Here is a 26,849-nt window from a genome sequence, read left to right as displayed (position 1 = left end):
AGATCCGCCACAGACATCAGTCTGCTACAGGAACCGCAAGCCTTGAAGCTGGGCACCCCTCATGCATCAGGATGGACTAAAAAAAACTAGGTCAACAAAAGACGAGAAAAAGTCAGGCAAAAAGTGACTGGAGATACCACTCTATACGGATCTGCACTTGCTGGCACAGAGAAAAAAAGAACCGACGTCAGCGCGCAAGGGTGGCATCTATGTAGGTCCTGCAACGTCATCCCGGTGACCATGACACCAACGTCGAACAGAGTCGACCGACGCCACCTTCCGACGCGCAGGGGTACTGCTGATGAAAACCTTTACGGATCCGGTCTGACACCTGGGGGTAATTCGAAGGTAAGGAATCTATAACTAACTGTTTCTTTCAGATAAAGGAAACCATATAGGAAACCATATAAGATTGGTGGCATATAAAGCTCCCCCTAAAAATAAAAATAAAGTAATGTACCAACCCTATAAAGCACAAATACAAAATATAGAAAAAACTAAATCAATATCAGGTCAAAACTAAATTATTCATAAAATATTAATAAAAACTCATTATTAACAAACTTTGGCAAAGCAAACAGGTCTTGCCTATGAGAGCCATTGGCTGTGGCAATGTTTTGTAGCCATGCTGTACAGCAGCATGTCTGCTGTGCAGCATTGCTAAAATTAAATCGCCATGGATCAGCCAGCACGTATACACTTTTTTTTAAACTGAAAGAGTGTGCATTGGTGCCGGCTGAAACAAGACTTAAAAAAAAATATTATATATATATATATATATATATATATATATATATATATATATAAATAACCTACTGGCGGTCGCCAGTAGGTAGTTATAGTTAGGACCACGTTTCCATAGGAAATCCGCAACATTCTATTTTGAATAACTTTGGCGCCGGTCGACGAATCCTCGCGAATTTTTCAAAATGGGTGGGGCGATACGCTCCGCTCCGACCCTGAAAGTCTCGGGGGGATTCGTCAAGCGGGGGCTGAGATAAAAGGGGGGTCCCAAAACGCGTTTTTCCCATGCATTTTTCCATAGGACCTTTAGACAGGGCTACAGCCCGAACGGCTGAACATAATTACTTGAAATTTGGCAGAGAGGTAGTCCTCAGGTCAAGGAAGTGCCTTTTGTAGGTTTGGTGTAAATCTGTTCAGTAGATTCTGAGAAAATAGCCTTTAAATCAATATATATATCTGAGCCAGCTTACGGTGCGCTTACGGTACGCTTGCGCGAGCGCGATTCTGATTGGCTCTTAGATCTTAGTAAACATTCGAATCGGCCGAAACCAGGAAGCGGCGGCCGCCATTTTCTCTCTCGCACTGAGAGTGATGATGAAAATACAAAGCACAAAAACATGTAAAGGGGCTGTTTAGACAGCTCCCACACACATAGCCATGTTGAGGGAGTCCCCAAAGATCCCCCAAGGCCAAAAACGGATTTTTTTTTTTTTTCCCGCTAATTTCGCCGATTACGCTTACCGTACGCGTACGGTAAAAAATTATATAAAAAAAAAAATATCCACACTCCCCACCCCGTGTGCAATTGGTGGCCGAAGGCCACCAATTTTGCATGGCTTATAACAGATGAGATAAACTGTAATATTTAGAAAGAAAAAAAAAAAATTTATCCACACTGTCCACCCCGTGTGCAAATGGTGCCCGAAGGGCACCATTTGTGCATGGCTTATAAAAATAACGAAAAATTAAAATATTACCTTTCAAAACGAAGTGCATCATATGTCCTCCATGTGCGCACAGTGCGCGAAGCGCATCGTGCGTACATGGCCCATCTAGCGTAACGTGGGCACGCGTTGCGCGTAGTGCACCGCGTGCCCACCGTGCGTGCATGGCACTAACTGCGTAAAGTGCATGCTTACTGCGCGCGCACGGAACGAACTGCGTTAAGTGGGCGCGCACGCCACGAATGGCGTAACGTAACTTAGCATTTAAAAAACTGTACAAATTCACTGAAAAAACCATAGGTTTCACACACGTTATAGTTAGGAATTAGCATTTAAAAAACCTTGCAAATTCACTGAAAAAACCATAGGTTTCACACATGTTATAGTTAGCGGAAATTTTACTGATAAAAAACCAATGAAATTCCCCCGTTATAGTTAGTGCAGGCAACTATAACTCACGCGACCGCAATCTTCTGCTGATGACATATGTGTCTTTATGAAAAAAAAATATTTGTAATATATGTATAGCTAAAAATGTATGGAAGAAGACATGGGCAAATAAGTGTCTAAATACAGTATTAGCATCAGCAGAAGATTGCGGTCGCGTGAGTTATAGTTGCCTGCACTAACTATAACGGGGGAATTTCATTGGTTTTTTATCAGTAAAATTTCCGCTAACTATAACATGTGTGAAACCGATGGTTTTTTCAGTGAATATATATATATATAAAAAAAAATTTATCCTTGTGCTCCCCCACCCCTTTTGACATGTCCTCTTGTACATGCGTTACTCTCTCCTCTCCTCATCCACGTTGCCTTGTCCCCACAACCCACTTCCCCGTCTGTTTTTTTTCCAACTAACGGGGGAATGGGTTGAAGGGCGAGGCAACATGGACAGAGGGTGCGGGAGAGGTAGAGAAGGACATAGAAGGGAGACAACAGGTGACAGGGGAGGGAGAGCACATGGAGAATAGAGGCTCAGCAGGAAGAACTAAGGGAAGCACACAGGCAATGGAGAGTGAGCGGGAGGGGTGGGGACAAGTACACGGACAAAAGAGAGTCGGTGGGAGGAGCTGGGGCAACCACAAAGACACCAGAGGGTGGGTGGCAGAGGTTGGAAGCACACACATGGACAACTGAGGGGAGCAGGGCAAGCACATAGTCAACTGAGGGTGGGCAGAAGTGTCAGAGGCAAGCACACCGACAAGTCGGAGGCAAGCAGACGAACAGAGGGTGAGTGGGAAGGGCTAGGAAAAGCACACAAAGGAGGTTGGGCATGAGGAGCAAGGAAAGCAAATGGACAAGCACATGGACAATTGAGGGTGGACAGGTGACTGAGGCAAGCACAAGAACAACATAGGGCGGGTGGGAAGAGCTGAGAGATCGGGGAAAAGTACACAAGGAAAACAGCTGAAAAACACATGCACTCTCAAAGTGCTTAAACAAAAAAAAATTAGTTCCTAAACAAAAGCAAGCTGGAAAGGACCCAATAATGTGTGCATTCTCCAGGGGAGGGCCAAGCATGAAGATGAAGGAAGCGTATCGAGGAGATGAATAAGCAAGCAATTAAGAGTGACAATGATGCCAATCAATGGTAAGAACTAGGCGATCTCTAACCCCTCTAGTAAGCTAACAAATGATCTTGCTTGAAACAGCGCAAGGGCTGTCTTAAGCAGGACCTAACAATAGGATCCTATAATCAATTACTACGATTATGTCCAACTGTCAAGGCATACTCGTGGAAGGTGATGTGGGGTAGAACATCTAAACCAGGTAGCACCTGCATCACACACAATAAATATAACGTCCAGACAGTGTTTATCCTGCATTTTAAAAAATGTATGCTAAGTAACTTTGTTAAGTTCTATGGCATTAACACTTGTTTCTGAATGTAGATCTAGGCTACTCTGAAACCATTCACGATACATAGGCCACATCGCCAGGGTAGCCAGTTGCAAGTGAAACTGTCACTCCCAGTTTGTCCATTTCTTCCAGACACACAACTCAAGGTATCCAAAAACACAAGATAAAAGGGGATGTAAGAGGTATGTAGTAGTACATGAACTTACCATGGTGAAAATGTGGGGGGCCTAGTCATGACATACTACATGAACTTACCGGGGACAGCAAATAGTCAATGTCCCCAAGGGGTTCAGGTAAAAAGGCCAATAGCCCAGTACTATATTCAGTTGCCAACAAATGTTGGTAGTGTCATGGCCTCACTAGGAGGGTGGAGGACTTCTATGTGAAAAGGAATATCAAATAAGGAGTTCCCAAAAGAGACTGAGTTTTGTTGGTGGGTGGCATGATTCAATTACAAAGAGAACTTGTTAGGTGACTCATGGCACAGGCTTCTTGCAGTGGAAAACAAAGGGCCGGACAGAACACAGATGCAACAAACTTTAATTGCACTTCATCTAACTTCATGAGGGATATCCAGTTCCTTCCATCTCACACGTAAGAAATGAATTGTCAGCTACTCTTAATAAGCACATATTGCATAACTTCATGTGGCTTTACAATTCGCTTTAACATGTCCCAGGCAGTTTTGCCCTCCTCTGGTTCCCATCACTCTCGGTTAATGAGGGGTCTCGACTTCAACTGCTACACTAGCTGAAACTCCTTCACTAAGATCTATTCATCATCTTCATAACTTGGTCTCCTGAAAGAATAGCATTCAACCAGTCCTTACCATGTTGCAGAACCATGAGCAATCATTTATCTCAAAAAAATTATTCAACGTGTTGCTTTCCAAAAGCATTCCAAATCCTCTCTTCTAAAACTGGACCTCTGGATCCTTTTCACAGATGTGATGCTTGGGCTGTTTGGACTATGGATACATCCATTCTGTCCTGTACTTGAGTAAACTCTCTACCCAGCACAAAGTGCAGGCATCAATAGTAACACTAGCATGTAATTTTTAATTGTATTAACTAACTGTGTATTTGTATTAGGATCACTGCTCTCCTTGCACTTAAGTTCTTCAAACATCTTTATACGTTCATAGATACTAGATATAATCTAAAAATGTGGTCAACAGCCCTTACTATGGCAATATTATTTCAAAGAGCTTTAGAATGTATTTAGCATCAAAATAGACCAGGACTAACAACAACCTTCATTGAGGATTCTGACGTTTTTGTCTGCTTTTGTTGTTTTTTAGGTCTCGCCTGACCCAGCGCATGCGCTGGTCTGGCGAGACTTATTGAGAGGGCTCCAAAAAGTGCTACCAGGCCAGCCTAGAGCTACAGTGCATGTGCGCGGGCGCGCGCGCCGCGCTTGACGCGATTACTTTCATTTTCGCGGCCGCTTTGATGTGTGATCGTGATTACTTTCGCGGCCGCTTTGCATAGCCAATAGGTCTCGCTTTTGGGACCTTATAAGTTTAGTTATGCAATTGTTGCATGGCTAAACACTTATAAGGTCCCAAAGGCGAGACCTATTGGCTATGCCAATGCTTGTTATTTAAGGAGTACTTTCAGACAGAAGTGTCTGTACACAAGGCTGCTCAAAAAAGGAGCATAGTTTCAGGTGAGGAGGTGGTATGAAACTCGTCATGGGCGAGTGTGGGATTTTGAGAATGGTTACTGGTGTACTATGGCATATGTGTTGAGACAATGCCTTGAGAGTTCAGGGTTGTTGAACCTGAAACTTTCTGCAAGGTCATCCCCAAGCATTTTGCCTTCCTCCTACTTTTTGCTGAATTCGTTTTGATGCCTTTAGGTCTCTGCAGTTTTATCCAGTGCAAAACTGCTTGTGCTCTCTACTCCAAACATGGTAGAATTGGCCTATACCTAATTGCCATATTTAATTTAATTATAACTCCCTAGTAAAGTGGCACTACATGTGCACAGGGTGTGTACATTAATGCTAATAGTAGGCCTAAAGCACAGATTGTGCCACCCACTGAAGTAGCCCATTAAACACATCTCTGGCCTGTCATTACAGAGCCTGCCTGCACAGTTTAATCTGCCATTTCAACCTGGCAAAATAAACCTTTGGGCAGGCCCAAGTCTTCCTTCTTAATACATATGTCACCCCAAGGGTAGACCCTGGACAGCCCCCAGGCCAGGGTGCAATGTATTTAAAAAGCTGAACATGCGCTTGAATTTGTTGTTTACTACTGCACGCCCTATCTCTCCCACATGATAACATTGGAATTGCCTCATTACATTTTAGAAGTGTAATTGCCAATTGGAAAGAGATAAGTGATTCATGTTTAGAGTCTCTGGAATCCTAATTTAAAATCCTAACTTATAGTGAAGTCTGATTTTAAATTACAGTTCTGAAAATGTCACTTTTAGAACAATGGCATTTTCTTGCCTTAGCCATTTGGTGCCTGCAGCCGGTCTCTGGTCACGACTTGGTGTAGTTGGCAGTTGGACTTTGTATATTCCGCCTACACAGCCACACACAATGGGAGCTTAGGTGTGACTGGATGTGCCACTATTGGAAGGATCAGAGGGAGGAGCTAATTCCAGTATCACTCGCACCTTAATGGACTTTGTCATGTTTCCACACATAGGGCTGCATAACCCCAGTAGTTAGTCTGGTCAGGCATGGCATCTGTGCACTTAAAAGGCATGCCTCCATAAGCTTCTCCCCACTTCAAAGGCACAACTGTATATAAAAGAGGGACCGAAGACACCACCACTTCAGTAGGCTGTGGATACTCTACCAGGAAGATGGACTGCTGTGCTGCTACAAGGACTGCTACTTTGTTGAATCGCTGATCTGAAGGAGCTGCTGCCCTGCTGTGCTGACCTGCGGTCCGTTTGCCTGGGGAAGAAGAACTGGACCTTCAACTTCACCTTGAACCTAGGACCCCAGAGTGACTCCAAGGGCTAATCCGCTGGCTGCCTGACCTAAGTCACAGGAACATAAAAGGCTCCACAATAGCTCTTAGATTCATCTTCTGCAAGTTCCTGACTCCACGCCCCCAAGTGGTGCCTCCCAGGTGCTGGACCCTTGGAGTGGCTCTCGAGCTCTTGAAATAAAGCTTTTGGGCTCTTTGCGACTGCAAACGGCCTGTTCACACAGGAACTATGCCACTTGCACCGAAAATCAGCACAACCGCCGCCAGTCCATCTCTTCGCACAGCAAAATCTACACCCTGCGTGGGACTGCTAATGTGAAGATCCAGCCCGTCCGTCTGCAACGCTCGCCACACCACCCACTGCTCACAGCAATCCTCTCCAACACGAACAGGACTATTGCCACAAAACTTGAGGAGGTAAAACTTCAGCTGGACTAATCTGGGACTACATCCGATCCGCGCTCCATCGCAGTTGGACTCGACTTTTGACTTTGAGCTGGTCCAGCATGGCTAGATATCCAAGGTTTGCGCTTTATGCTGTTAGGCCGTGTTTTATAGTTGATTCAGTAAAAAATCATAACTCCAGTTCTACTAATAGGATTTTTGTTGTTTGGTCTTTGTTTATTACATTTTGCTCTAGTTTTCTAATTTGGTGTGGTGTTTACACTGTTTTACGGTTTGATGTGTTGCACAAGTACTTCACACATTGCCTCTGAGTTAAGCCGACTGCTCTATGCCAGCGGGTGGAGCACAAGTTAATTTGGGGTTTTCGTGTGCCTTATCCTGACTAGGATTGTGGTTGCTACTTGACCACGGCTCACACTCCAGTCAACCAGTATCTCAATTTCTAACAAGGGTCACTTCACCTTGCTGATCCAGGAGCAATGCTGAGGAGAATACATGATGTAACACACAAAGGTGTGGTACAAGTGCGGCATTAATTGTTTGAGTTTTGAAGGTTGCTTTCCGGGGACCTGAAACATACCTACATTGCTTGGTTTCTAAGGCCTTTCTCTGGACCACCTTTAAAGCAGGAAAACATTTGTGGAGCAGCAGCATCAAGTCAATTTATCTGTCTGGGATACACCTCTGATGTGCTGCCAGGGGTTATTGGTTAGCTGCGTCTACTGCATGACTGATGACTAGCCACTTTCAAGCCAATCACAGGCAGGACTATCATGGTGAGTGTTCGGAATTCAGCCTCACAATACCACGGGGGAGAGCAGGCTGACCATCAATGGTCTGGTTGTTACTTCATATTGCTTAAATGAATAAGACTGTGCTACTACTGGCTTATGATTAAAAGCTAACTGTGACAGGGCGTGTGATACTGTAGGTTCGCCCTCCTATAATCAGAACTGTTGTACACCAGATGCCTCGTTGACCCCTTCTCTCCCCCTGCAGCAACCAGAGGTGACAGGACCACTTGAGAAGGCATATCCCTATTACACGCAGGACTGGCCCGTGGAAACTGGACAGGGCTCCTTTAACTTCGCCTTTCAGAATGACGAGGCCACTCCCACCGATGACGTCACGTTACTAGGTTACACAAAAGCGGTAGGATCCCGGAAGAGGACGGACGGCGTTTCCCAGGAGGCGGAAGGAGATTCAGTGTGGAGAAGGAGGACGATTCGAGAGCGGAGAAGCGGAGGTAGCAGTACGGAGGAAGAGAGACCGGAGGAAGACGACAAGCCAGGAGGCCAACGGTACCGCGAGGCGCCCGGCCACGTTCCCAGGGGAGGAGCGTGGCTCGAGCAGGTACGTGGAAGGGTAGCGGGTTGGTTGGGGAAAGCCAGCTCACCGCCATTGTTGAACCCAGACCCGTAACATCGAGACCGCATCCAGTATCCTGCCCTAGTATCGCCTCACACGTGCACCCCCCTCACAGTCACGAGAGAGAGTGAGAGCACTGAAAGCACTTGGTTTCCCTCACTCCCGGCCCCTACGTGTGTCCCGGCGCACCAGTCCCCCGACCTAACCTATACTTTTCGTCTCTTTTGTCCTACACGACGGAGGGAAGATTCGGAGGGGAACCAGAGAGGGGAGTCAACAGCAGCTGGCCTGAAACTCGAACAGGAAGGTGCCGCCCTGAGTGTCGACCAGGCAGTCCAACACTTGAAGAGCCGGAGACATAACATTCTTGTACCGAACATCCTTATGAGAAGCCCTATAATAGGTTGAGAATAAAGTGCTCGACCAACCTCAATTCTCTTGTTTGTCGTCTCTGCCGCCCCTGCCCCGTCACACTAACATGAGCTGGTTAATACTTAAAGTAAAAGTCGAATAAATGAAGACTGTTGAGAATTTTCTTATATTAAAACATTCATGATATCAGAATTAAATAACTGTATATGAATTATAAGAGTGTCTTGCTACGAAAGTATACATTCATGTCAAAATACAGAAATTAAGCTTCAGCAACTTCACATTGACTACTACTAGGTGCTGAAGTGGTCATTGAAATACACTGAATTCCACATTTACATATTGATACTCACAGAGAGGGCTACAAAGGCTTATAGGCGAGACATGCTGTGCAAGAGCCTATACACATCACACCCTCAGGTTCCACTGGAGCGCTCAGAGGCTTAGCATGATGCATAACATAGTAGGTTACAGTAAGCTGTGGTCTATACTTTATTTTGTGTCTCTGTACTTCTACAATTTTATCATCCCACAGCACTACTGGAATCTGAGCACACCTTACGGTTCAGGTATTCTAGCTAAACGGACTGATGGTGGTCTGTGGACACTACACTTTGTTCTTTTGGATGGTGAAGAGCACGGTTACAATAGAATGATGTATGGTTTAATTATGGAAAGTGGGCGGCCAGATCCTTACATGGCTCTGTATAGAGTATCACTTTGTTGTTTGTTATGTTCTACAGTGGTAAACAGGTGTCCACTGCTCAGTTCTGGGTTGCTGCTCAGTTTGCACGTATCTTTCCCAATTGTGTGGATTTGATGCAATACTGTATGTATAGTGGTCATTGCGTAGACTGTGTTACATTACCTGCTTTGGTAAAATTCACTTGCCTTGTTAATGCTTTAGCACTTGTTGTCTGTATTTACATTCTTTACTAAGGAGGCAAAATCCTTAGTTTGGATCACTTGTAAATTAAAATAGGTTGTCTGATTTCGGATTAGGTGTCATTACATAACTGGTATATGCCCACATCTACATTAATCTCATGCTGGTAAACATGCCTTGTGTGCACCCACCACTCCCCTCCCACACCCATCTTCAAAACTGAGAACATGCCAAATAACTAGGCATATTGGTCTAAAACAGCTGCTGAGAAAACCATGAAACACCATTATCATGCATGTCACAGGCTTAAAAATTAATTTTAAAATATTCTTTATAAAACAAAAAGTGGTAGAACAATACAAACTTACTTTCTAGACATGGTACGGAGGATCTTTCGACTCTTGCTTAAATTTTCACTGGTGTTTATCAACTGAAAAAACATAAAAGTTGAGTTAGTTACAACATCTTGCATGGGTGCTGACAGAGCCTTTAACAAATCACTGAGAAGTTGACACAGTACAACTGAGTTCCCACTAAGGTGACTTTCAAAGAGTCCAGGAGCAATAATCTCTACCAGCTGCCAGACCATGATGCAACCCCTGCACCCCCAATGGATGGCCACATCTGCCAGAGTCAGTGTTACAGCATCTTTGTGGTTCCTGTGCCCTGCCAGATTCTGAGAAACTGGCATACAGCAGCACTTGCTAGGATTAGGTGTACTCTACTGAGTATATAGGTTTATAGAGCACTGAACCAATTAACACCCAACATAAAAGATGAGAATCTAACATTTTGTCAGTTGGGAGGGCACAAGATCCAAAGGAAATGGCTTTTAAGGGGGAAGAGCTGTAGCTCACTACAAGGAAGCAACCACAATGTCAGTATTTAGTGAATTTAGGAAAATGATACAAGGCAGTGAGTCAAGGGAGAAGTCACTTGCCATCTCGAAAAACAGGCATTCCTAGAACGCGATGAGTCTACAAGATGGGAGTGCGCAATAGCATTGATTTTTCAGAAAACTTATAACATGTCAAAATTTCTATTGCCCTTTCCAAACCTAAATCTTTCATGCATGAATAAAACTTGGTCCCACAAACAGCCAGAGCTAATTTATTTCAAAAGCACACCTTCTCCTCTACTAATACCACAATCATCATATTCTAACACATGTATACAAACTTAAACACTTGCACCAACTTTATCTGCCCTATCAGTAGCTGAATACAACAAATTGTATCCAAAAAAATCACAACCATACGGGTCAAAAATCACACCCACACAAAAAACAATGTCCAAACCTACAAAAAAGCCACAAATATCTGATTTTCCTTCAGCCATGTTACCACAGACAAACTATCCTAGTTGATAAATCAACTTCACCCTCCCATATACTGCCTAGAATCCCTACTGGCTGTTTGGCCTCCCCTAGTTTCATCCTCGCTCAGACCCCTCATTGGATGGATGCAAGCGCCGGGACACCTCCGTTGGAGGTAGCTGTTGCGCTCTACAAATGCTAATAATAATAATAATAATTAATGGCTGTATGTGTTTTTTTACTTGGCTTTCTATTCAGTTCGTTTTCAATCAATATGGTATGTGTTTAAAAGAAGATTTTGCATTTTTGTTTCTAATTAAATTGTATGTGTTGCTTTTCAGACAGAATGAGACGCATCGGGTTGATACAGTGTAAAAACACGGTCAGTGACCAGCTAATAAAAGAGAATAATTTCCAGCAGACTTTGTTAAAATTGGTTCCAGGGACACGGCTACTCTCCTTATACACAGAGCTGGGTATACAACCTGTGGCAGATATAGCAGTTTTAAAGACCCGTTTACATTGGATCCGCCTAAACAGATACCACTTGGGATGTGCATTCACAATCTGCTATAGAAGTATTATGTTTAGAACGCATTAAAAAAGTCATAGCTCTAGGGGGAATGTAACTAAAATGTTTAATGGTATAGGCTTGGATCATCTCTGGCGGGACAGCAGTCAAATAAATGGTGAGAGCACTGCAGCAGTTAAAGGGGTATGCTGAAATTTGAAATTCACTGTCGCTAGTTCAGGCTACAACTACAGCCTATGGTTCTAAATGGGTTGCACACCCGTCTCAAGATTGCACATGCAGTTTATGGGGGATAAGGACACAATATCACATTTCCTGCACAAAAACAGCCGGCCCAAGCTGGAATTGGCTTTGCCCTCTGTTCAGGAAGTTAAAAATAACATCCTCTTGTGATTACCTGATCACTGTGCCATAGGGCAGATGATATTGATTATAGGTTGCACTCGTGGTTCTCACACATGATCGGCTTGTTTTTTGTTTTCTGAGAAAGGAACAAGAAGGCTGAATGCAGGGCCTGTATTGTAAATTGATTTTACACGTGCATCTGACCTAGGAATTGGTTTATGCATTATGAATTATACTCCAGAATGAATTTTAATGTGGTTTTCATGTTATTGTGATTCTAACAAGGATGCATCACTGTTATTTGGCTATAATTTCTGAACTTTACTTGCATGTTCCCAAAACTCGCACTTTTTTAAAGTTTCGTCTTTGCACTGCTTTTTTATATGTAATGGAGGTAAGTAGAAATATTTAAAATAAACCAATACAGTGTTTGATAAACCTGTTCGCCAACCATCAAAGACATCCTTACTCTCCAATTGTAGCTCCTGAACTACCAGCAAAGGATTGACAACCTATTCATGCTCAACCCAACACAAAAGATAGTTTATTCTCCTCGCACCCAAGCTTTAATACACATTTTACCTTGCTCTTCTCAATACAGGCTGGAATGGCTCTTAGTTAACCTCCCCAATTCAGTACATTTCCAGATACATTTCTCAGTCGTGTCCATTTCATATCATTTTTGGAGTAAGGAAATTTTTATAGGTAGCCTTCAGCTCATTTTTGGTCCTAATCAAAGTTGTCCTTCAGTACACGGTTTGCCGCATGTCAACCAGGAGATAATTTGATTGCATGACCTCAGTCTTAGATTCAAATGTAAAAGCTTTATTTAACAGATAAGACTCTACACCCGGAACACCATTCCTGGCTCAGTTACTATCTCCAGAAGTCAATGATAAGTCAGGAATAAAGACCCATTCCATTTGGGAAACATCCGTTGCCTTTTAACAATTCTTCACTGGGCCTGTAATCAAAAATCGAAATGCTCTCTTTCTGCATCTAGAAATCAACTCATTCTTTTCGCCCCCAGGAAACCACTTTATCTGAAAATAAAAATGTGAATCTTGCAAGTTAGCTTGATCATTTGTCATTTAATTAAATTTTTTTATATTCTCTACTTGCGTGCAAAGTGTGCTGTCATCTTATGATACTATTGTAAAATGTTAAATTAAATGAATAAATATTTAAAAGAATAAGAAATATTCTTCACTGGTGCTCTGATGGGGCTAGGGGGAGAAGTTAACTAGAAAATTCAAACTCTGGAGGCCCACGGGGAGATGCAAGTCATAGGGGCGTTGTAAACCTTTCACAAAGTCACCACAACAGGTGATTGAAATAAAGAAGGCTGATCCAGCAATCACAAACAAGCTGAATGAGTCGACAAATAGACTAACAGTGCCCGAAGCAAACCCGAGCTGGGGAAGCAGCAAAAACAAAAAAAAAAAAAAAAAAGACACCAACTAGGTATTTGGTGGGTGCCACAACAAGTCACAAATTCAGTTTTTAGAGGGGTGCCTTGCCTCCAAGATGACATTTACAACGTCAGAAGGAAGATCAAATGAGGTGAACTGACACCGCTCAATCTCCAAGCATGTAGATGCAGCTTGTGCATGGTGCATGCTCAGTTGCAGTACCCTTCCATTCTGCTGCGACAGAAGACCCTCCTGAAGCAGCAGCTTGCCCATTTCACTGCCTCTAGGTTGACTTGGGCCCGGTTGCTCCTGATCCATTTGAAAATTCAGGTCAGAAGATGCAGTGGTGTGAATGCATACTGTAGTCTCGAGCTCCACTCTAGGTGGAATGAATCTCTCAGAGAGAGCATTTTTGGGAACTCCAACGCGCAGAAATGCTTACATTGCACATCCTCAGCAGTGGCAAAAAGATCAAGAGAGGATTCTCCCCTCTGATTGAAATATGCCACCTCCATGTGTAACTGCCATGTGTAGGTTGTAGAGTGTCAGTGACTAAATTCATCCACTGCGGCTTTTAAAGATATTGGCAGGAGGACCATCACCAGAGAAACTCCATGGTGGTTAGGCCACTTCCAGAGGCGTAGAGGCTCCTGGCACAGAACAGAAGAACCCGAGCCGCCCTGCTTGCTGCAGTAACACACGGTGGTGGTGTTGTCCGTGACCATCTGCAGCGGCCTTCCTCTGTTGGTGGGCAAGAAAGCCTTCAACGTCAAGCGAATTACCCACACATCCAACAAATTGATGTGAAGTCAGGCCTCAGATCTCTAGGACTCCTCAACCCTGATGCGATGCTCAGTCACCACTCTCGATTTCGAGTGGTGTAAGGAGAGGGGACTGCCACTGATCCAATCACTGTCCAGCAGTCAACATTGGACACTTTTTGGAGTCTCCTCTGAAAACCCGGATGCAGTCCGACAGATTGCCCTGATGCAGTGCCCACTATGACTTCAGGTCCCACTGCAGAGCCCACACTTGCCATCTGACATGCATCACCAGCAGGATGCAGGAGGCCAATAATGCCAGCAACCTCACAGTTATCCACACTAAGATCCAAGTCAGAGGCTGAAACATCGGAATAATAGCTTGTATATCCAGGACTCTCCGCTCTGGAGGAAAGGCTCAAAACCGTACCATTTCCAGAATGGCTCTGATGAAACGGAGTCTGTGATGGAGTCAAGTGTGACTTTGGTGCGTTGATGTTGAACCCCAACGCTATAAAGAGGTGCTCCATCATCTGGAAGTAATTGACGACGGCAAGGGGTAATCCTGCCTTTAACGGACAGTTGTTATGAAGGGGGAAGACTGGTACCCCAACCTCCAGAGGTGTGCAGCGGCCACCGTTGTTACTTTTGTGAACACTTGAGGAGCACTGTTAATATTACAGGAAGCACTGCAAACTGCAAATACTCCTGGACCACTGATCTGCAGGTAGCACCTGCGGGCCTGAAGATTGGGAATATAGAAATAAGAATCTTGCAGGTCAGACGCCACCATCAGTCTGCAAGGTCTAGGGCAGACAGAACTTTTGCTAGCTTGAGCATCTTGAATTTGTCCTTCCACCGGAAGGAGTTGAAAAGAGTTGACATATGAAAAAGGATGAAGAGCTTTGTCCTGCTTCAGCACCAACAAGTAGTGGGAGCAACACACAGATCATACTTTCAATGCCAGTACCCTCTGTATGGACACTTTTGTAAAAAGGACCAGCACTCCCAGCTGCAAATCAGTCAGGTGGACCTCCATCAGACGCCCTCATGGTGGTGGAAGGTTTGGTGGGCTGGAAGGAAATGGGAGGGGGTAGCCCCAATACACAATTTGGAGGACCTACTTGTATGAAGTGATGGCTTGCTACCCATGGAGGAAATATTTGATCCATCGTCCAATAGGGTGGTTGGGTGCCAGAAAGTTTTGTGGCTGGGGATGCTGGAAGGGAGGTAGACTGGCTGAAATACCTGTTGGGCTGGTGGTAGAGTTGAATGATGGCGACATTGGAAATCCCTACCATAGCCTTGACAGGGATGTAATTGTTGATGAAATTGGCGGGGTGGGGCAAACAGGCCCAAGGAAAGTGCTGTGGCCCAGATTCATTTAAAACATTCCAAGGCTGAGTCTGCTTTCTTGCCAAAAAGATGAGCCATCAACTAGCATATTCATCATGGATGCTTGGATATACCTAGAGAAGCGCATTATCCTCATCCATGCGTGGTGCCGAAGTTTCCCAACTCGTACCCATTGTAGAAAGCTGGCTCCTTATATAGTGGACCAAAATGAGGTACACTGTGTAAAGAGTCCAAGCAACCCTTATTGGTTTACAGAGGCAAAAATTATAACACTAAATGCTCTCTTTGGTGGTAGTGTGGGCAAGCAGGTTAGGCTCATCAGAGGGTAGTGCTAAGAATATATTGCGTACACAAAGGCACACACTCAAAGAAATCTGACACTAATTTATAAAAGTAACAGATTTTTATATGAATTCAGATACCAAGATCATCGGAACCAGGCAAGTACTTTTCGAAATATACATTTTTACTGGTTTCAAAAGTTCACACTTCGTGCAATTTCTGTAGAGGTAATGTTATCCTATGGGGGAAAAACATGTATTGCATTTGGACACTTGTCAGCGACTTAAAGGACTCTTCTCCTGGACTTTAGGCAAGTATGGGCCAGCGTCAAAGGCAGAACTAACAGGTCACTTCGGGCGGCACTGTGGTGGCCAGGCGCAGAGGGCAGGTTCGGCGTCTTTAGAGTCATGTCCAGGCAGGGACACCGTTGGTCCACTCCAACTCGGGCCTGGGGATTGTGTGCAGTGGGCTTTATCTGGCAGGGTAACAGCAAAAAACACAAGATGATGGACGAAATGTTGCACATTGGCAAAACATTCACCCCCAGTCACAGATCTGGGTTTAATCCATCGTTATTTTGCTCAACATGACACCCCAGTTCAGACAAGGCCATATGCAAATCAGTCTTGGGAACAGTCCAGCCCGAACTGCCAAGCCATGTCTTCCCTGGACCGGAATCAAGCATCCTAGGACCGGTTTCGGGGTTTCACACCTCTTCAGCCAGGATAGCTTGACTCCAGTGGCGTAGTGAGCATGGGACCCACGTCTGGGCATACCCTTCCCACATAGGGCGAACAGCAAAACACACAAGATGGACGGAATGTTGCACATTGGCAAAACATTCACCCCCAGTCACAGATCTGGGTTTAATCCATCGTTTATCTGGCAGGGTCACACTGCTGAAAACACAGGCTGAGGGGCTTGGGTACAGAGGTACTTTACGGCATCGGGTGGCCAAAATGCCATGGGTAACGGAAGTTACTTCACATGCCCTTTGACCTTCACTTTCATTCACACATACATATGCTTATTCATATATATGCATTCACACACATTCTACACATGCACACACATTCACACATACACACTCTCTCTTACATAGACACACTCAAAACTTCAAGCAAGCACATAACATACATACATTTATAAGCATTTTTTTTTTTACTAATCTCAGTGGCCAGGGAAAGTCATATTCAAGCTATTTGTACTCTTTTTTTTTTTTTTTAACTAATAGCGAATGTTATATTATTCACAATTCGTATAATAAAAAATTTACAAAAAACAAGGTGAGCGAAGCCCTCGCTGACGTCTGTTAGTACGAGCTGCTGTTCCTGCCACTGATTTTGCCACTGCTGTTACTAGGAGTCGCAAAGGCAGTGCCAGGGGTCGCAAGCGGTGTGCCAGGGGTCGCAAGGGGTGTGCCAGGAGTCACAGCAGCGACCCCTGGAGACCCTAAATGATGTCCATGCTCTTTGTTTTGGTTCTAGAGAAAAGGGTAAACCAGGACAGCTTGCCCACTCTCGATGTGGGTCTCACTGCCCCTGAATTCCTTCGATGTACAAGTCAATTTTCTTTAGCGGTTGGTGTCCGGGCTGGACACAACAATCCTTGGTTGCTGCAAAGGGGCCAGTACCCCGGTATTGGTGCTGTGCGGCTCCAGTCGGCCCTGGCATCCCCACACTTGGAGGGAGGGTGGATCTTACCTGTGGGAGCATGGCTACTTCCTCCTGGGGGGCTGCAGAGTCGGTAGTCCCGGTAAGCGACAGGATGGTGACCGGACTTTGCTTATTTGATGACTGCGGCTGTAGGGGAATAGCTCTTCTACTCCAAGGGAGTTCTTCAGTGATTTGCAAAGCACTGGCAGCCCTCTTGGTTTCTTGGAATCTTCACATAGGCAGGATAAGTAAGTTTCTCCACGACCGTCGGGGGCAGCAGGCAGGCTGGTAGGGTTGGAGCCAAGTCAGTAGTAACTCTTTTGTGCTGGTGTCTGCACTCTTGTTTTTCCATTTCTTCTTTGCATCTGTTGAATCTGATTTCCAGGCATCGGGGGGGGGGGCTAATAACTAAATTTAGGGGCATTAAGAGGAGTGAAGGGCAGTAGCCAATGAGCTACTTACCCCTGGGGTCACTACACACTCTAGATGGCCACTTCCCTTGGGATGTGGGATTACCCTATCCCAGAGTTCCTAATTTCACCACACATAAGATGGTGGAGTTCCCATCTTCGTGTTCACTTCAGGCAGTACATCCAAGGAGTATGTCCAGCCTGGCAGTGTAACACACCTCCTGCATATCACATTTTCCTGCCTATCCTGGTGCCAAATGAGCCTCAGGATAGGGGGTGGCATCCTCCAGGTCTGGGAGAAGCCAGGATCGCATATCAAAGGTGGTGGGCTCTTTGAAGCTCCCTGCCTTGCCATGCTAATTTACTAACCATCCTGTTAGGAGGAGGTGTAAACACTTCCTGCCAGAGCAGACATTGTTTCTGACCTCTGAGAGCCGGGCTCTCACCTCCTAGGAGATCAGGAACTTGTCTGTGGTGGCAGTCAGCCAGTACACTAGAGAACTAGTAGGGCTCTGCATGCATGTGTTAATAAATTCATAACTGGAATCAGTGTGGGTTTTTAATACTAGGTGCTGGATACTAAACACCATAGGTTTCAGTGGAGCTATTATGCAGCTCAGAAACTAATTTTGACCAGTGCCCAGTACACACCTTAAGGCGGCTTCCCAGCTCACTTGTAATATCTGGCAATGGAGCTAGACATTACAGGGGCATATCTGCTCATGCACCTATGCCCTCACATGGACTATAATGCACACTACCTTAGGACTCCAAGGCCTGCTGTAGCGGTGACTTACATTTAGCCCAAGCAGTGTCTTTGGCACGGCACAAAGGAGTGTGTCATTTGCACCAGATCATGCAGTCTGCAACGACAATCTGTGCAGAATTTGTGTGTGGGTCCCTAAGGTTGGCATAAGATAAGTTGCAGCTCTTAGAGACCCTCTTTAGTACCCTTGCCCTGGGTACCTGGGAATACCATTAACTAGGGACTTACAGGGGAGCGATAGGCCTTGGCTAATTGTAGAACAATCAGACATTACCTTGTTTTAAGGAAGAAGCACTGGCCCTGTGGTCTGGTTAGCAGACCTCCTTGCACTGTCAGAGCTAAAAATCAGCAGCTAGCAGCTACAAAGGGGGCAAGAAGAGGGGAGACAACTGCAACAAAAAGCCTGATTTAGTAGCACGCATCACCCAACCGAATCAGTCAATCGTTTCCAAGCCAGAGTGAATTTCAAATTTAGCTGCATCACAGACATCCTAGATAGCTTTAGCCAGGGACACCCAGGGGTCTTCTGGAACTGCTGGTAAAACTAGGTGCCACCGTGCGCCACAGGGCATGGTAGTAGCCACCTAAAAGGCAGTGGCATTCACTGATCACACAGCAAGACTCGTGGAGGAAAGTATGTGCTTGCCAAATGTCACTTTTCTCTTAGACGTATGATCGAGTGGGGAAGACGTCGGGAGTTATCTAGTGGACACTTGAACCACCAAGCTCTCTGGCTTGAGATGTTCTGTAAGAAAGTTAGGGATTGCTGGGGATGGTCTCTGGTGCTCAGCAAACTGCCTAGTAACTTTTGGTCCTGGGCATGGCTTCGCCCAACTGCCTGAGAGCATCTCCATAAGAGCCTTGTTAAATAGCAATGGTGTTTCTGTAGGGGCTTGACCAGAGTGGAGTATCTCTGTCAGAATATTAGTCTTCACATCCACAGTCGGGAGTTGTAGGTCTCAACAGGGTAGGAGGAACTTTCCTACATGGCGAGCTGAGGTGAGAAACAAGGCCAGTATCTGGAGAAGTATCGAAGCCACTGGCATCCTTTAGTACCTCATACCAGTTTTGATCATATTGGGGGACAAAATTACTCCCTTCATCAAAACTGTCAGGGTTCGAGTCAGTGCCAAAAAGATTATGTAAAGTCTGAGCCCTAAAATGTGTAAAGGACAAGGTATATGAATCGGAAGGGTTACCGGACGGCTGCCAGTCTGTAGAAGTAGGGTCCTGCCTCTGTCGAGGTGGAGTCTCGTCAGTCAGAAAGTCCAATAGTCTGACAATCCTTTTTCAGCATAGACTGTGTCAACACCAGCTTTCATACGAAGAAAAGGGTGGTGCCAGTCCCAAAGTCGGTGACTGAGCCAGTGAGGAACTTTAAGCAGGTACAAGGGGTACAGACAGCGGCAGGGCGAATCAGCCAGCCTAAGTCAAACTAGACACCCCTGCAGATCCTTGGGGCCCAAAGGGGTGACCGAGTTAGCTGGTAAAGTGACACAAATGTGCAGGGTGACCTTCTATAAGGCCTCCACTGGCGGCATGTCACCGACAGACCCCGGAATCCTGGGTGCATTGTGACTAGTCATTGCATTAGCACGTTGATGCCCTCTCTGAAGTTTGAGAGTGGTGGGAAGGGGCAGATTCCCACTTCAATTTCTAGTGCTTCTTCTAGGACTTATCTGAAGACTTGAATTGTGACGATGACTTGCTGTGGAAACTACTTTGGGAGTGAGAATGGGACCTTCTTTTCGACGGGTCCCAGCACGAGTCCATCGATGTTTGGCAACATACAGCTTTGCCTCACTGTTCGTATGGCCTTCAGATTCATCTGGGCACAGCTGTCTCAGGCCCTGGAGTTTTGCTCTCACCCCAGGTTTCATAGACATACTTCATGGGTCTGTCACAGACATCTGTTTGAGACTGTCCCTACACGGCTTGAATCACTTGTCTTAGGTGACATTTTCCCTTGCACACTGGTAATATGTTTGAAAAACATAACCAAACAGTAGCTCCATGCCCACATCTGAAGCCACAGTAAGACACTGATGTTAGAATGCATGAGTGGCACTTATATGTGGCTTGACTTGTCACTCCGAGTGGATTGTCGTTGATGCAGAGCTGCATGATACTACTTATCAGGGTGCAGGAGTACTGCACCAAAGTTTAAGGATTTAGTCAGATGCCTGGGGAATATTTACAAGGTGAGGAATCTGCAGGTAAAAGTATCCATTACAATGTGTTTGCAGTTATGCATATTATTGGGTTCCATTTTCTAGGCACGCCTACCTGGCACAGTGGGCCAGAATGTTTTGGAACAATTTGCCAGTTGGAGAGAGAATAGAAGAAAGAGAAGAGTGAGGTACACCTCTAGTAATGCAAGTGGGACTGCGCCCTAAATGGTACACAAACATAACAGGTTTGTGAGATTTGCAAATATTTACCCATTGAAGCATCTTGACACTGAATAACAGATTTATATTCTTACCAAAAACTCAATGGAACTAATTTTATCAACCTCAGAAAGATGAAAGGCTGAGTTGACCCACCACAGTCTGAACCTGGGACCATAAGGTCAAAAAAAATAGAACCCTTGAAGCTACACTTTAGTCTAATGAGCCATTAGATCCGGCCTGGGAAGCAAATGAAATGGCATTCTAGACTTCAAGTGGAGACCAGTAAGTGGGCATGATATACAGGTCGCCACTAAGGAAGCACTTAGTCTATGAGTGGACAAAGTCATGGGTCACTCTTTGCATGAGGTGGGTGCCATCTTTTGTCCTGGCAGCAAGTAAGGCACCATCTAGATGTCCTAGAGGTAAGAATCATCCACAGCCTACTCCTCAACTCCATTACTCCAAAACGGGGACCAGAGGGAGGGTTTCACATATGTTATCGAGGCTTACAATGATTATACAACATCGTTCCCTATCACCATGTTTAGTTTGCCCACCTAGAGTTAGGGATGAGATAGAACAATAACGAGGTTAAAAGCCAATGAGAAGAGCAACACAGGGCATTTGCATGACACCCGGTCATAACTATTCTGCATGTGATGTTGCCATTAGGGCCTGTGGAAGCTATTGTGTTACCATACAAGTGCTTTTGTACGTATAGAAAGTTGTGGTTCAAAGACCTCCCTCCCCAGAAAGTGGAAGTCTTTTGCCCCACAGCAGTTTTGGCTGCATCAACAGCATTACAACTCCACAAATAAAGCATTGATGGTTCAAGAGCCATGGTTTCTTGATGAACAAGGAGGGAACTAAGCCTTGTGGCTCCCAGTCCACTCTGGATGGCGGGGAGCTACAAACCTAATGTAGACAATAAAATATACTATACATATGTTCATTTATATGCAATGCAGAAACCACCTTGGGTAACAATGAAGGGCAGGTGCTAGAACCCAACTTATATAAGTAGAAAACTGTGAAAGGTGGCTGAATCCAAAGTACTCTGATATTAAGTGCTGAAGTGATTGCCTCCAATATAATGGTCTTCAGTACAAGAAGCCGAACTGAGCAACTGTGCTTGGAGAGGTCATCAAAAAAGGTGAAAACAAGTTTTAAAACCCACTGAGCAGTAAACATAGTGGGAGAAAAACTTATAACAAATCTTTTCGAAAATGCGCCATTAGTTGCAAGCCAAACAGAGATTCTTTATAAGGAAGGCACTTGGATACAGACAGGTCTTCTTAATTATAGCCATTAACAGACACTGCTGTGCAAGGGATAACACCAAACCTACAACATTAGAAATGCAATATTTAAAGTGGTTAAGGTCTGCCAACTTGCACAGCTGCACTACCTGCTAAGATGTATTTGGTAGTCAGTTTCCTAGCCAATAGGATGCATCATCAGAAAGACTAAACTACTCTAGCTGTCATTACAAATGCAGGCTGTAGTATTTGAGAATTGGGGAGGATGAACTGATATTGTTGCTGCAAAAGCAAGTCTGTCTGCACAGGGGGGGGGGGGGAAGAGGTGGCAGAGTGCTGAGGACCAACATACTTGCATACTACAATCTCCGTGCCCAGTCAAGATGTGTTTAATCCTTCCACACCTTCCAAAGTACTTTTTACAGAAGGCAAATTGGCACAAGCATGTACAGCAGGTCCCATGACCATTCATAGCGAAGAGTATTGCATACTCTTCCCTATGAATCGTCCTTAGCCACTGCCAAGAGATCCACAAACAGAAACCCAAATCTTGAGAAGATCGCATCGGTTACTTCTGGGTGCAGCTCCCATTCGTGGTCCTTGAAAAAGACCGACAGCAAGCATCTGCCCTCTCACAGAGAGCCTGCTATGTGAGCTGTTAAAAAGAAGATTCCCTATTGTTAAACCCACTTCCACAGAAGAATAATCTTCCATCGTAGGGTCCAAGACCGCACACTGCCCAGTCTGTTAATATGATGGTGTGGTCTGACAGAATCTGAAAGCTGCTTCCCAAGCTGGAAGGGAAAAATGCCGCCATTGCAAGATAGACCACCTGTATCTCAAGCACGTTTAGGTGTGTTATTAAGACATTGACCAGTAGCCCTGGTGCAGTCATGTCACCCAGATGGACATATCAGCACAGCGAAGAGGAGTCTGTGACTTTGGTAGCCTATGCCTGCAGAGACCTGAAAAGATGGCCCACCAGAGCAGATCCGGATAAATGAACTAGTAGACCTGCACCAGGGAGTTGTGACTCTGCTGATGATGGTGCCACTGTGAACATGGACACAACTGAAGGTACGTAATCTGGCTAGCAGCAAATACAAGGATGCACAGGACTGTGATGCCAAGCAGTAGCAAGACCTGGTGAATCAGGATCCAGCCAGTGCTGCGAACTTCATTTTCACTAGCTAGTCGCAGTACAGAATACATGGACGTGTAACCATTGGTAATGATGCCATCAGACCCTATAGTACTCTCGGAAAGATGAATGGGGATCAAACAGCATGACCGTGAACTGATAGTTCCGTGATTCCCCCATGCAAATCAGGTAATGTCTATTGCTGGAAAAAAAATTAAACATGGAAATAAGTATCCTGAAGAACCAAAGGTGCTAACCAGTCTCCCATATTCAGGGTCAGTAAGACTTAATTTATTTTATTTATTTATTTATTTAGTTAGTTATATATTTGTATAGCGCACTAATATCCGGAGGCATCTAGGTGCAGACATCCTTGTCTCCATCTGGCCAAGGGTCATCAAAATAAGAAAAAATAATAGTTACATATTTGAGGTCTGAAAAATCCAGGTCTTTAGGCTCTTCCTGAATGAGATCAGGTCAGGTGAGTTTTTCAGTGGGAGTGGCAATTGATTCCAAAGTCTGGTGGTGATGTAAAAAAAGCTTTTCCCTCCCCAATTGTCGAGACGTGCCTTGGGAACCTCTACCAGCCGAAGGGAAGCAGACCGCAACATTCTTGGAGTGTATCAACAGAAGTGGTCGATAAAATAGGCAGGACTTTCCTTGTGCAGCGCTCTGAAGGCGATGCAAAGGGCCCTAAACTTGATTCTCTTGTCCACTGGGAGCCTGTGCAGACGAGTATTTTGGAAGTTTGAATAGCAGGCGGGCAGCAGAATTCTGCAAGACTTGCAACTTGGTAAGAAGGGCTTTGTTCAAACCAATCAGGAGGCCGTTGCAGTAGTCCAGCCTAGACAACACTAGTGGTGAAACTACTTTTTTCTGAAGGTCAGATGGTATGAAACAAAATATTTTTCTTAGGATTTTTAAGATGAACCATATGGATGATGTGATTACATTCACATGATTGGAAAAAGAAAGAGTTGTGTCGATGAGGACTCCCAGGTTCCTGGCCTTGATGACTGGCGTGGGAAGAGGGCCAAGTTCACTGGGCCACCAGTCTGAGGACCAATGGGAGACATCCCTGACAAAAAGAAGAACCACATTTTTATTGGAGTTCAGTTTGAGGCAGTTTTCAGCCATCCACTTGCTCGCCTGTCTCATACGGGCATGAAAGTTGTGGACGGTGCTTCGAGGGACCTCTGAGATAGACACTATAATCTGCGTGTCATCGGCGTATGACACCATAGTGAATCCGAAGGATTTAATAAGCCTGGCCAGGGGAACCACATATAGGTTAAAAAGAGTTGGGATGAGAGATGAGCCCTGTGGAACCCCGCAAGGAAGAGTGAAACTCTGCGACCTCACACCGTCCATCTCCACAAATAGTTCACGGTTAGAAAGGAAGGATTTGAGCAGTTGTAGGGCGGTACCGGCGATGCCTATTTCTCGAAGGCGGCGTAAAAGGAGGCCATGGTCCACTGTGTCGAATTCTGCCGACAGGTCAATGACCTGTCCTGTTGAGTGAAAAAGTTCAGAAGGAGAATAACCAGGATGAGCCCCAGAACTCGGATGTTCTTGGGGCCAATCCAGTTAAGTAAATTGCATTCTGTTCTCCTTTCTTCCAGAGGCACCATCTCTATAGGCCCTTTACTCAGCAGGGCAAGAACTTCTGTCTTCAAAATTAAGTGATGTGCCAGAGAGCCTGGCTCAGGGGAAAGAGGGCATTCCGGAGGGACAGCCAGTAAAAATAGGTCACAGCCCTTGCAATTTGTTGGATGATCCCATGATCCCCTCCCCACTGATGGGAAAATGGAACCATACCCTCAGCTAGAAGATGATGTGAGTAGAGGGTCAGAGGCGCTTTGAGGTAGCAGATTTGGCACAGGATCGTGAAGACTTCATCTACTGCTGTTGACATTGTCCCCTAGACCCATTTTTGCCCCAAAAGAAGCCTTACATGGACTCATGTATGGACAGGATGAGAAGGTTGTCTCTGCAGGGACTGCACCATTCTGGAGTACCCATGAAACTTTCCATATTGTTAATGGAACTGTCTTGCTGAGGTGGCCAGGCCCACCGTGCTAGCTGTAGCTACTATTTTTAAAGCCTCCAGGAAGGAGTCAGCTTCCTCACCAAATACCTTCTGTCCATTGATGGGCAAGTGTCACGAGTATGACTTATCCCTCTCTGGGGAAGCTTGTACAGCACATTAAAGTATGCTGATTAAGCAAGATAGCTGAGCCCATGGATTGAGCAACGATGTCTACAGAGTGTGGGCTGCACTTCAAAATCTGTTTAGAAACATCCAATCTGTCATTGTCCAGAACCATAAAATGCTTTTACTTTTGTCTGACAAGCTCATTACTGTTCCTGTTGTGGAACATGGAAGGCCATCCCACAGGAGACACTTATCTAATGAATTCTCTGACTAAACATGAAATCCTATTTCTTCCAAAAACATGATCATCAACTCTATGGGTACTCCAAAGCTATATTAATTACATACAATGCGCCACACAGCTGACTGGAACAAGAAACTGTGGTGGCTCACAGACAGCCTGCAAAATGGAGATCTACCTACTACACAACTCCACACTGAGGATAATAGAAGGCTTTGTAAAGCTCCTTAGCTCTAATAGAGAATTTAGGATCAAACCTGGCAAGTCAAAAGCAGTCATCCTATATGCGGCGATGTTAATTGCAAAATGGGCAAGTGGAGAAACATCTCAGAACAAACCACTGAGATGGAAACCGCATTAGCCATTCTTTCAGTCCATCAGCTGTTCCCAAAAAAAGATACACACGAAAGACATTTTCAAATCCTCTGCGTAGCGAAGACTTGATAACAGCCGCAACCCACGCAAAAATGAAACGGCTCAAATTTGAACATCAAACAACAGTGAGGAAGAAACAGTCCCTGATTATATCCTTCTCAAATCAGAGGATTGGTTCAGAGTTGAAAACCTTAGGGTTCAAAGGAAACGGGAAACTCTTACAATGCTGTTTAAACACACATAAAAGCAAATATGTCACGCAAACCAAGAGAAATATGATGAAAAAAATGATGCAGATACCGCTGAACTTTAAGCAAATCTAAAGTATGGAATATTAAAACAAAGTAAATGGATAACTAGTATGGAAACTCCTGAACTCGCTTCTTCCATTATTGTTGAGAAATGTTGGCACTGACAAACATTAACCCAAGAAAACCAGAAGAAACAGGCTAGTTCTAATACTCTCAGCAGAAGCCCCTGAAAAAAGTAGAAAAGTAAGAAAAAAAAAAATCACAAATCACTAATCAAAAAAGGAAAGAAGCATTTCAAAATAAATGTCTCGTACTAGAAAAAGCTGCATTTAAATTAGACCAGTGGACCTCCCTGAGAAAAATTGGTGATTGATTAGCTGCATGCAAAAAAGGAACTCCAGAGACGCAAATATATCTAAAGACTCGAGGATGAGCCTCTTCTCTGCGGTATTTGGTGCCACAAACCAGACATACAACTCTGACGTAAATGCAACTTCTGAGCTACCACTTAAAAAAAGAAACAATAATACATAAAGAAGAGCTTTTTGCGAAGACATGCTCAGATAGGAAAAACTGATTATAGCAATGGGGAAGGAGCCCAGATCAAGTATGATAATCTGCAGAGGTGTTTAAACACTGTCCAGAGTGCTGGCTAAATACTCTTG

General features: G+C 44.8%; 1 protein-coding gene across 1 annotated transcript in view; it reads right to left on the bottom strand.

The window, feature by feature from the left end:
* VTI1B (vesicle transport through interaction with t-SNAREs 1B) overlaps positions 1 to 26,849 on the bottom strand; it is a 231,541-nt gene that overhangs the window by 65,249 nt on the left and 139,443 nt on the right. The window contains exon 5 of the mRNA XM_085627149.1: positions 9,904 to 9,965. Within this exon, the coding sequence (XP_085483275.1) occupies positions 9,904 to 9,965 (62 nt within the window). The remainder of the gene's footprint in view (positions 1 to 9,903; positions 9,966 to 26,849) is intronic.

This window comes from Triturus cristatus, chromosome 9 (assembly GCF_964204655.1).
Source record: "Triturus cristatus chromosome 9, aTriCri1.1, whole genome shotgun sequence".
NCBI lineage: Eukaryota > Metazoa > Chordata > Amphibia > Caudata > Salamandridae > Triturus > Triturus cristatus.
The sequence above is the reverse complement of the archived record's forward strand: the minus strand, read 5'-3'. Positions and strand labels throughout refer to the sequence as shown.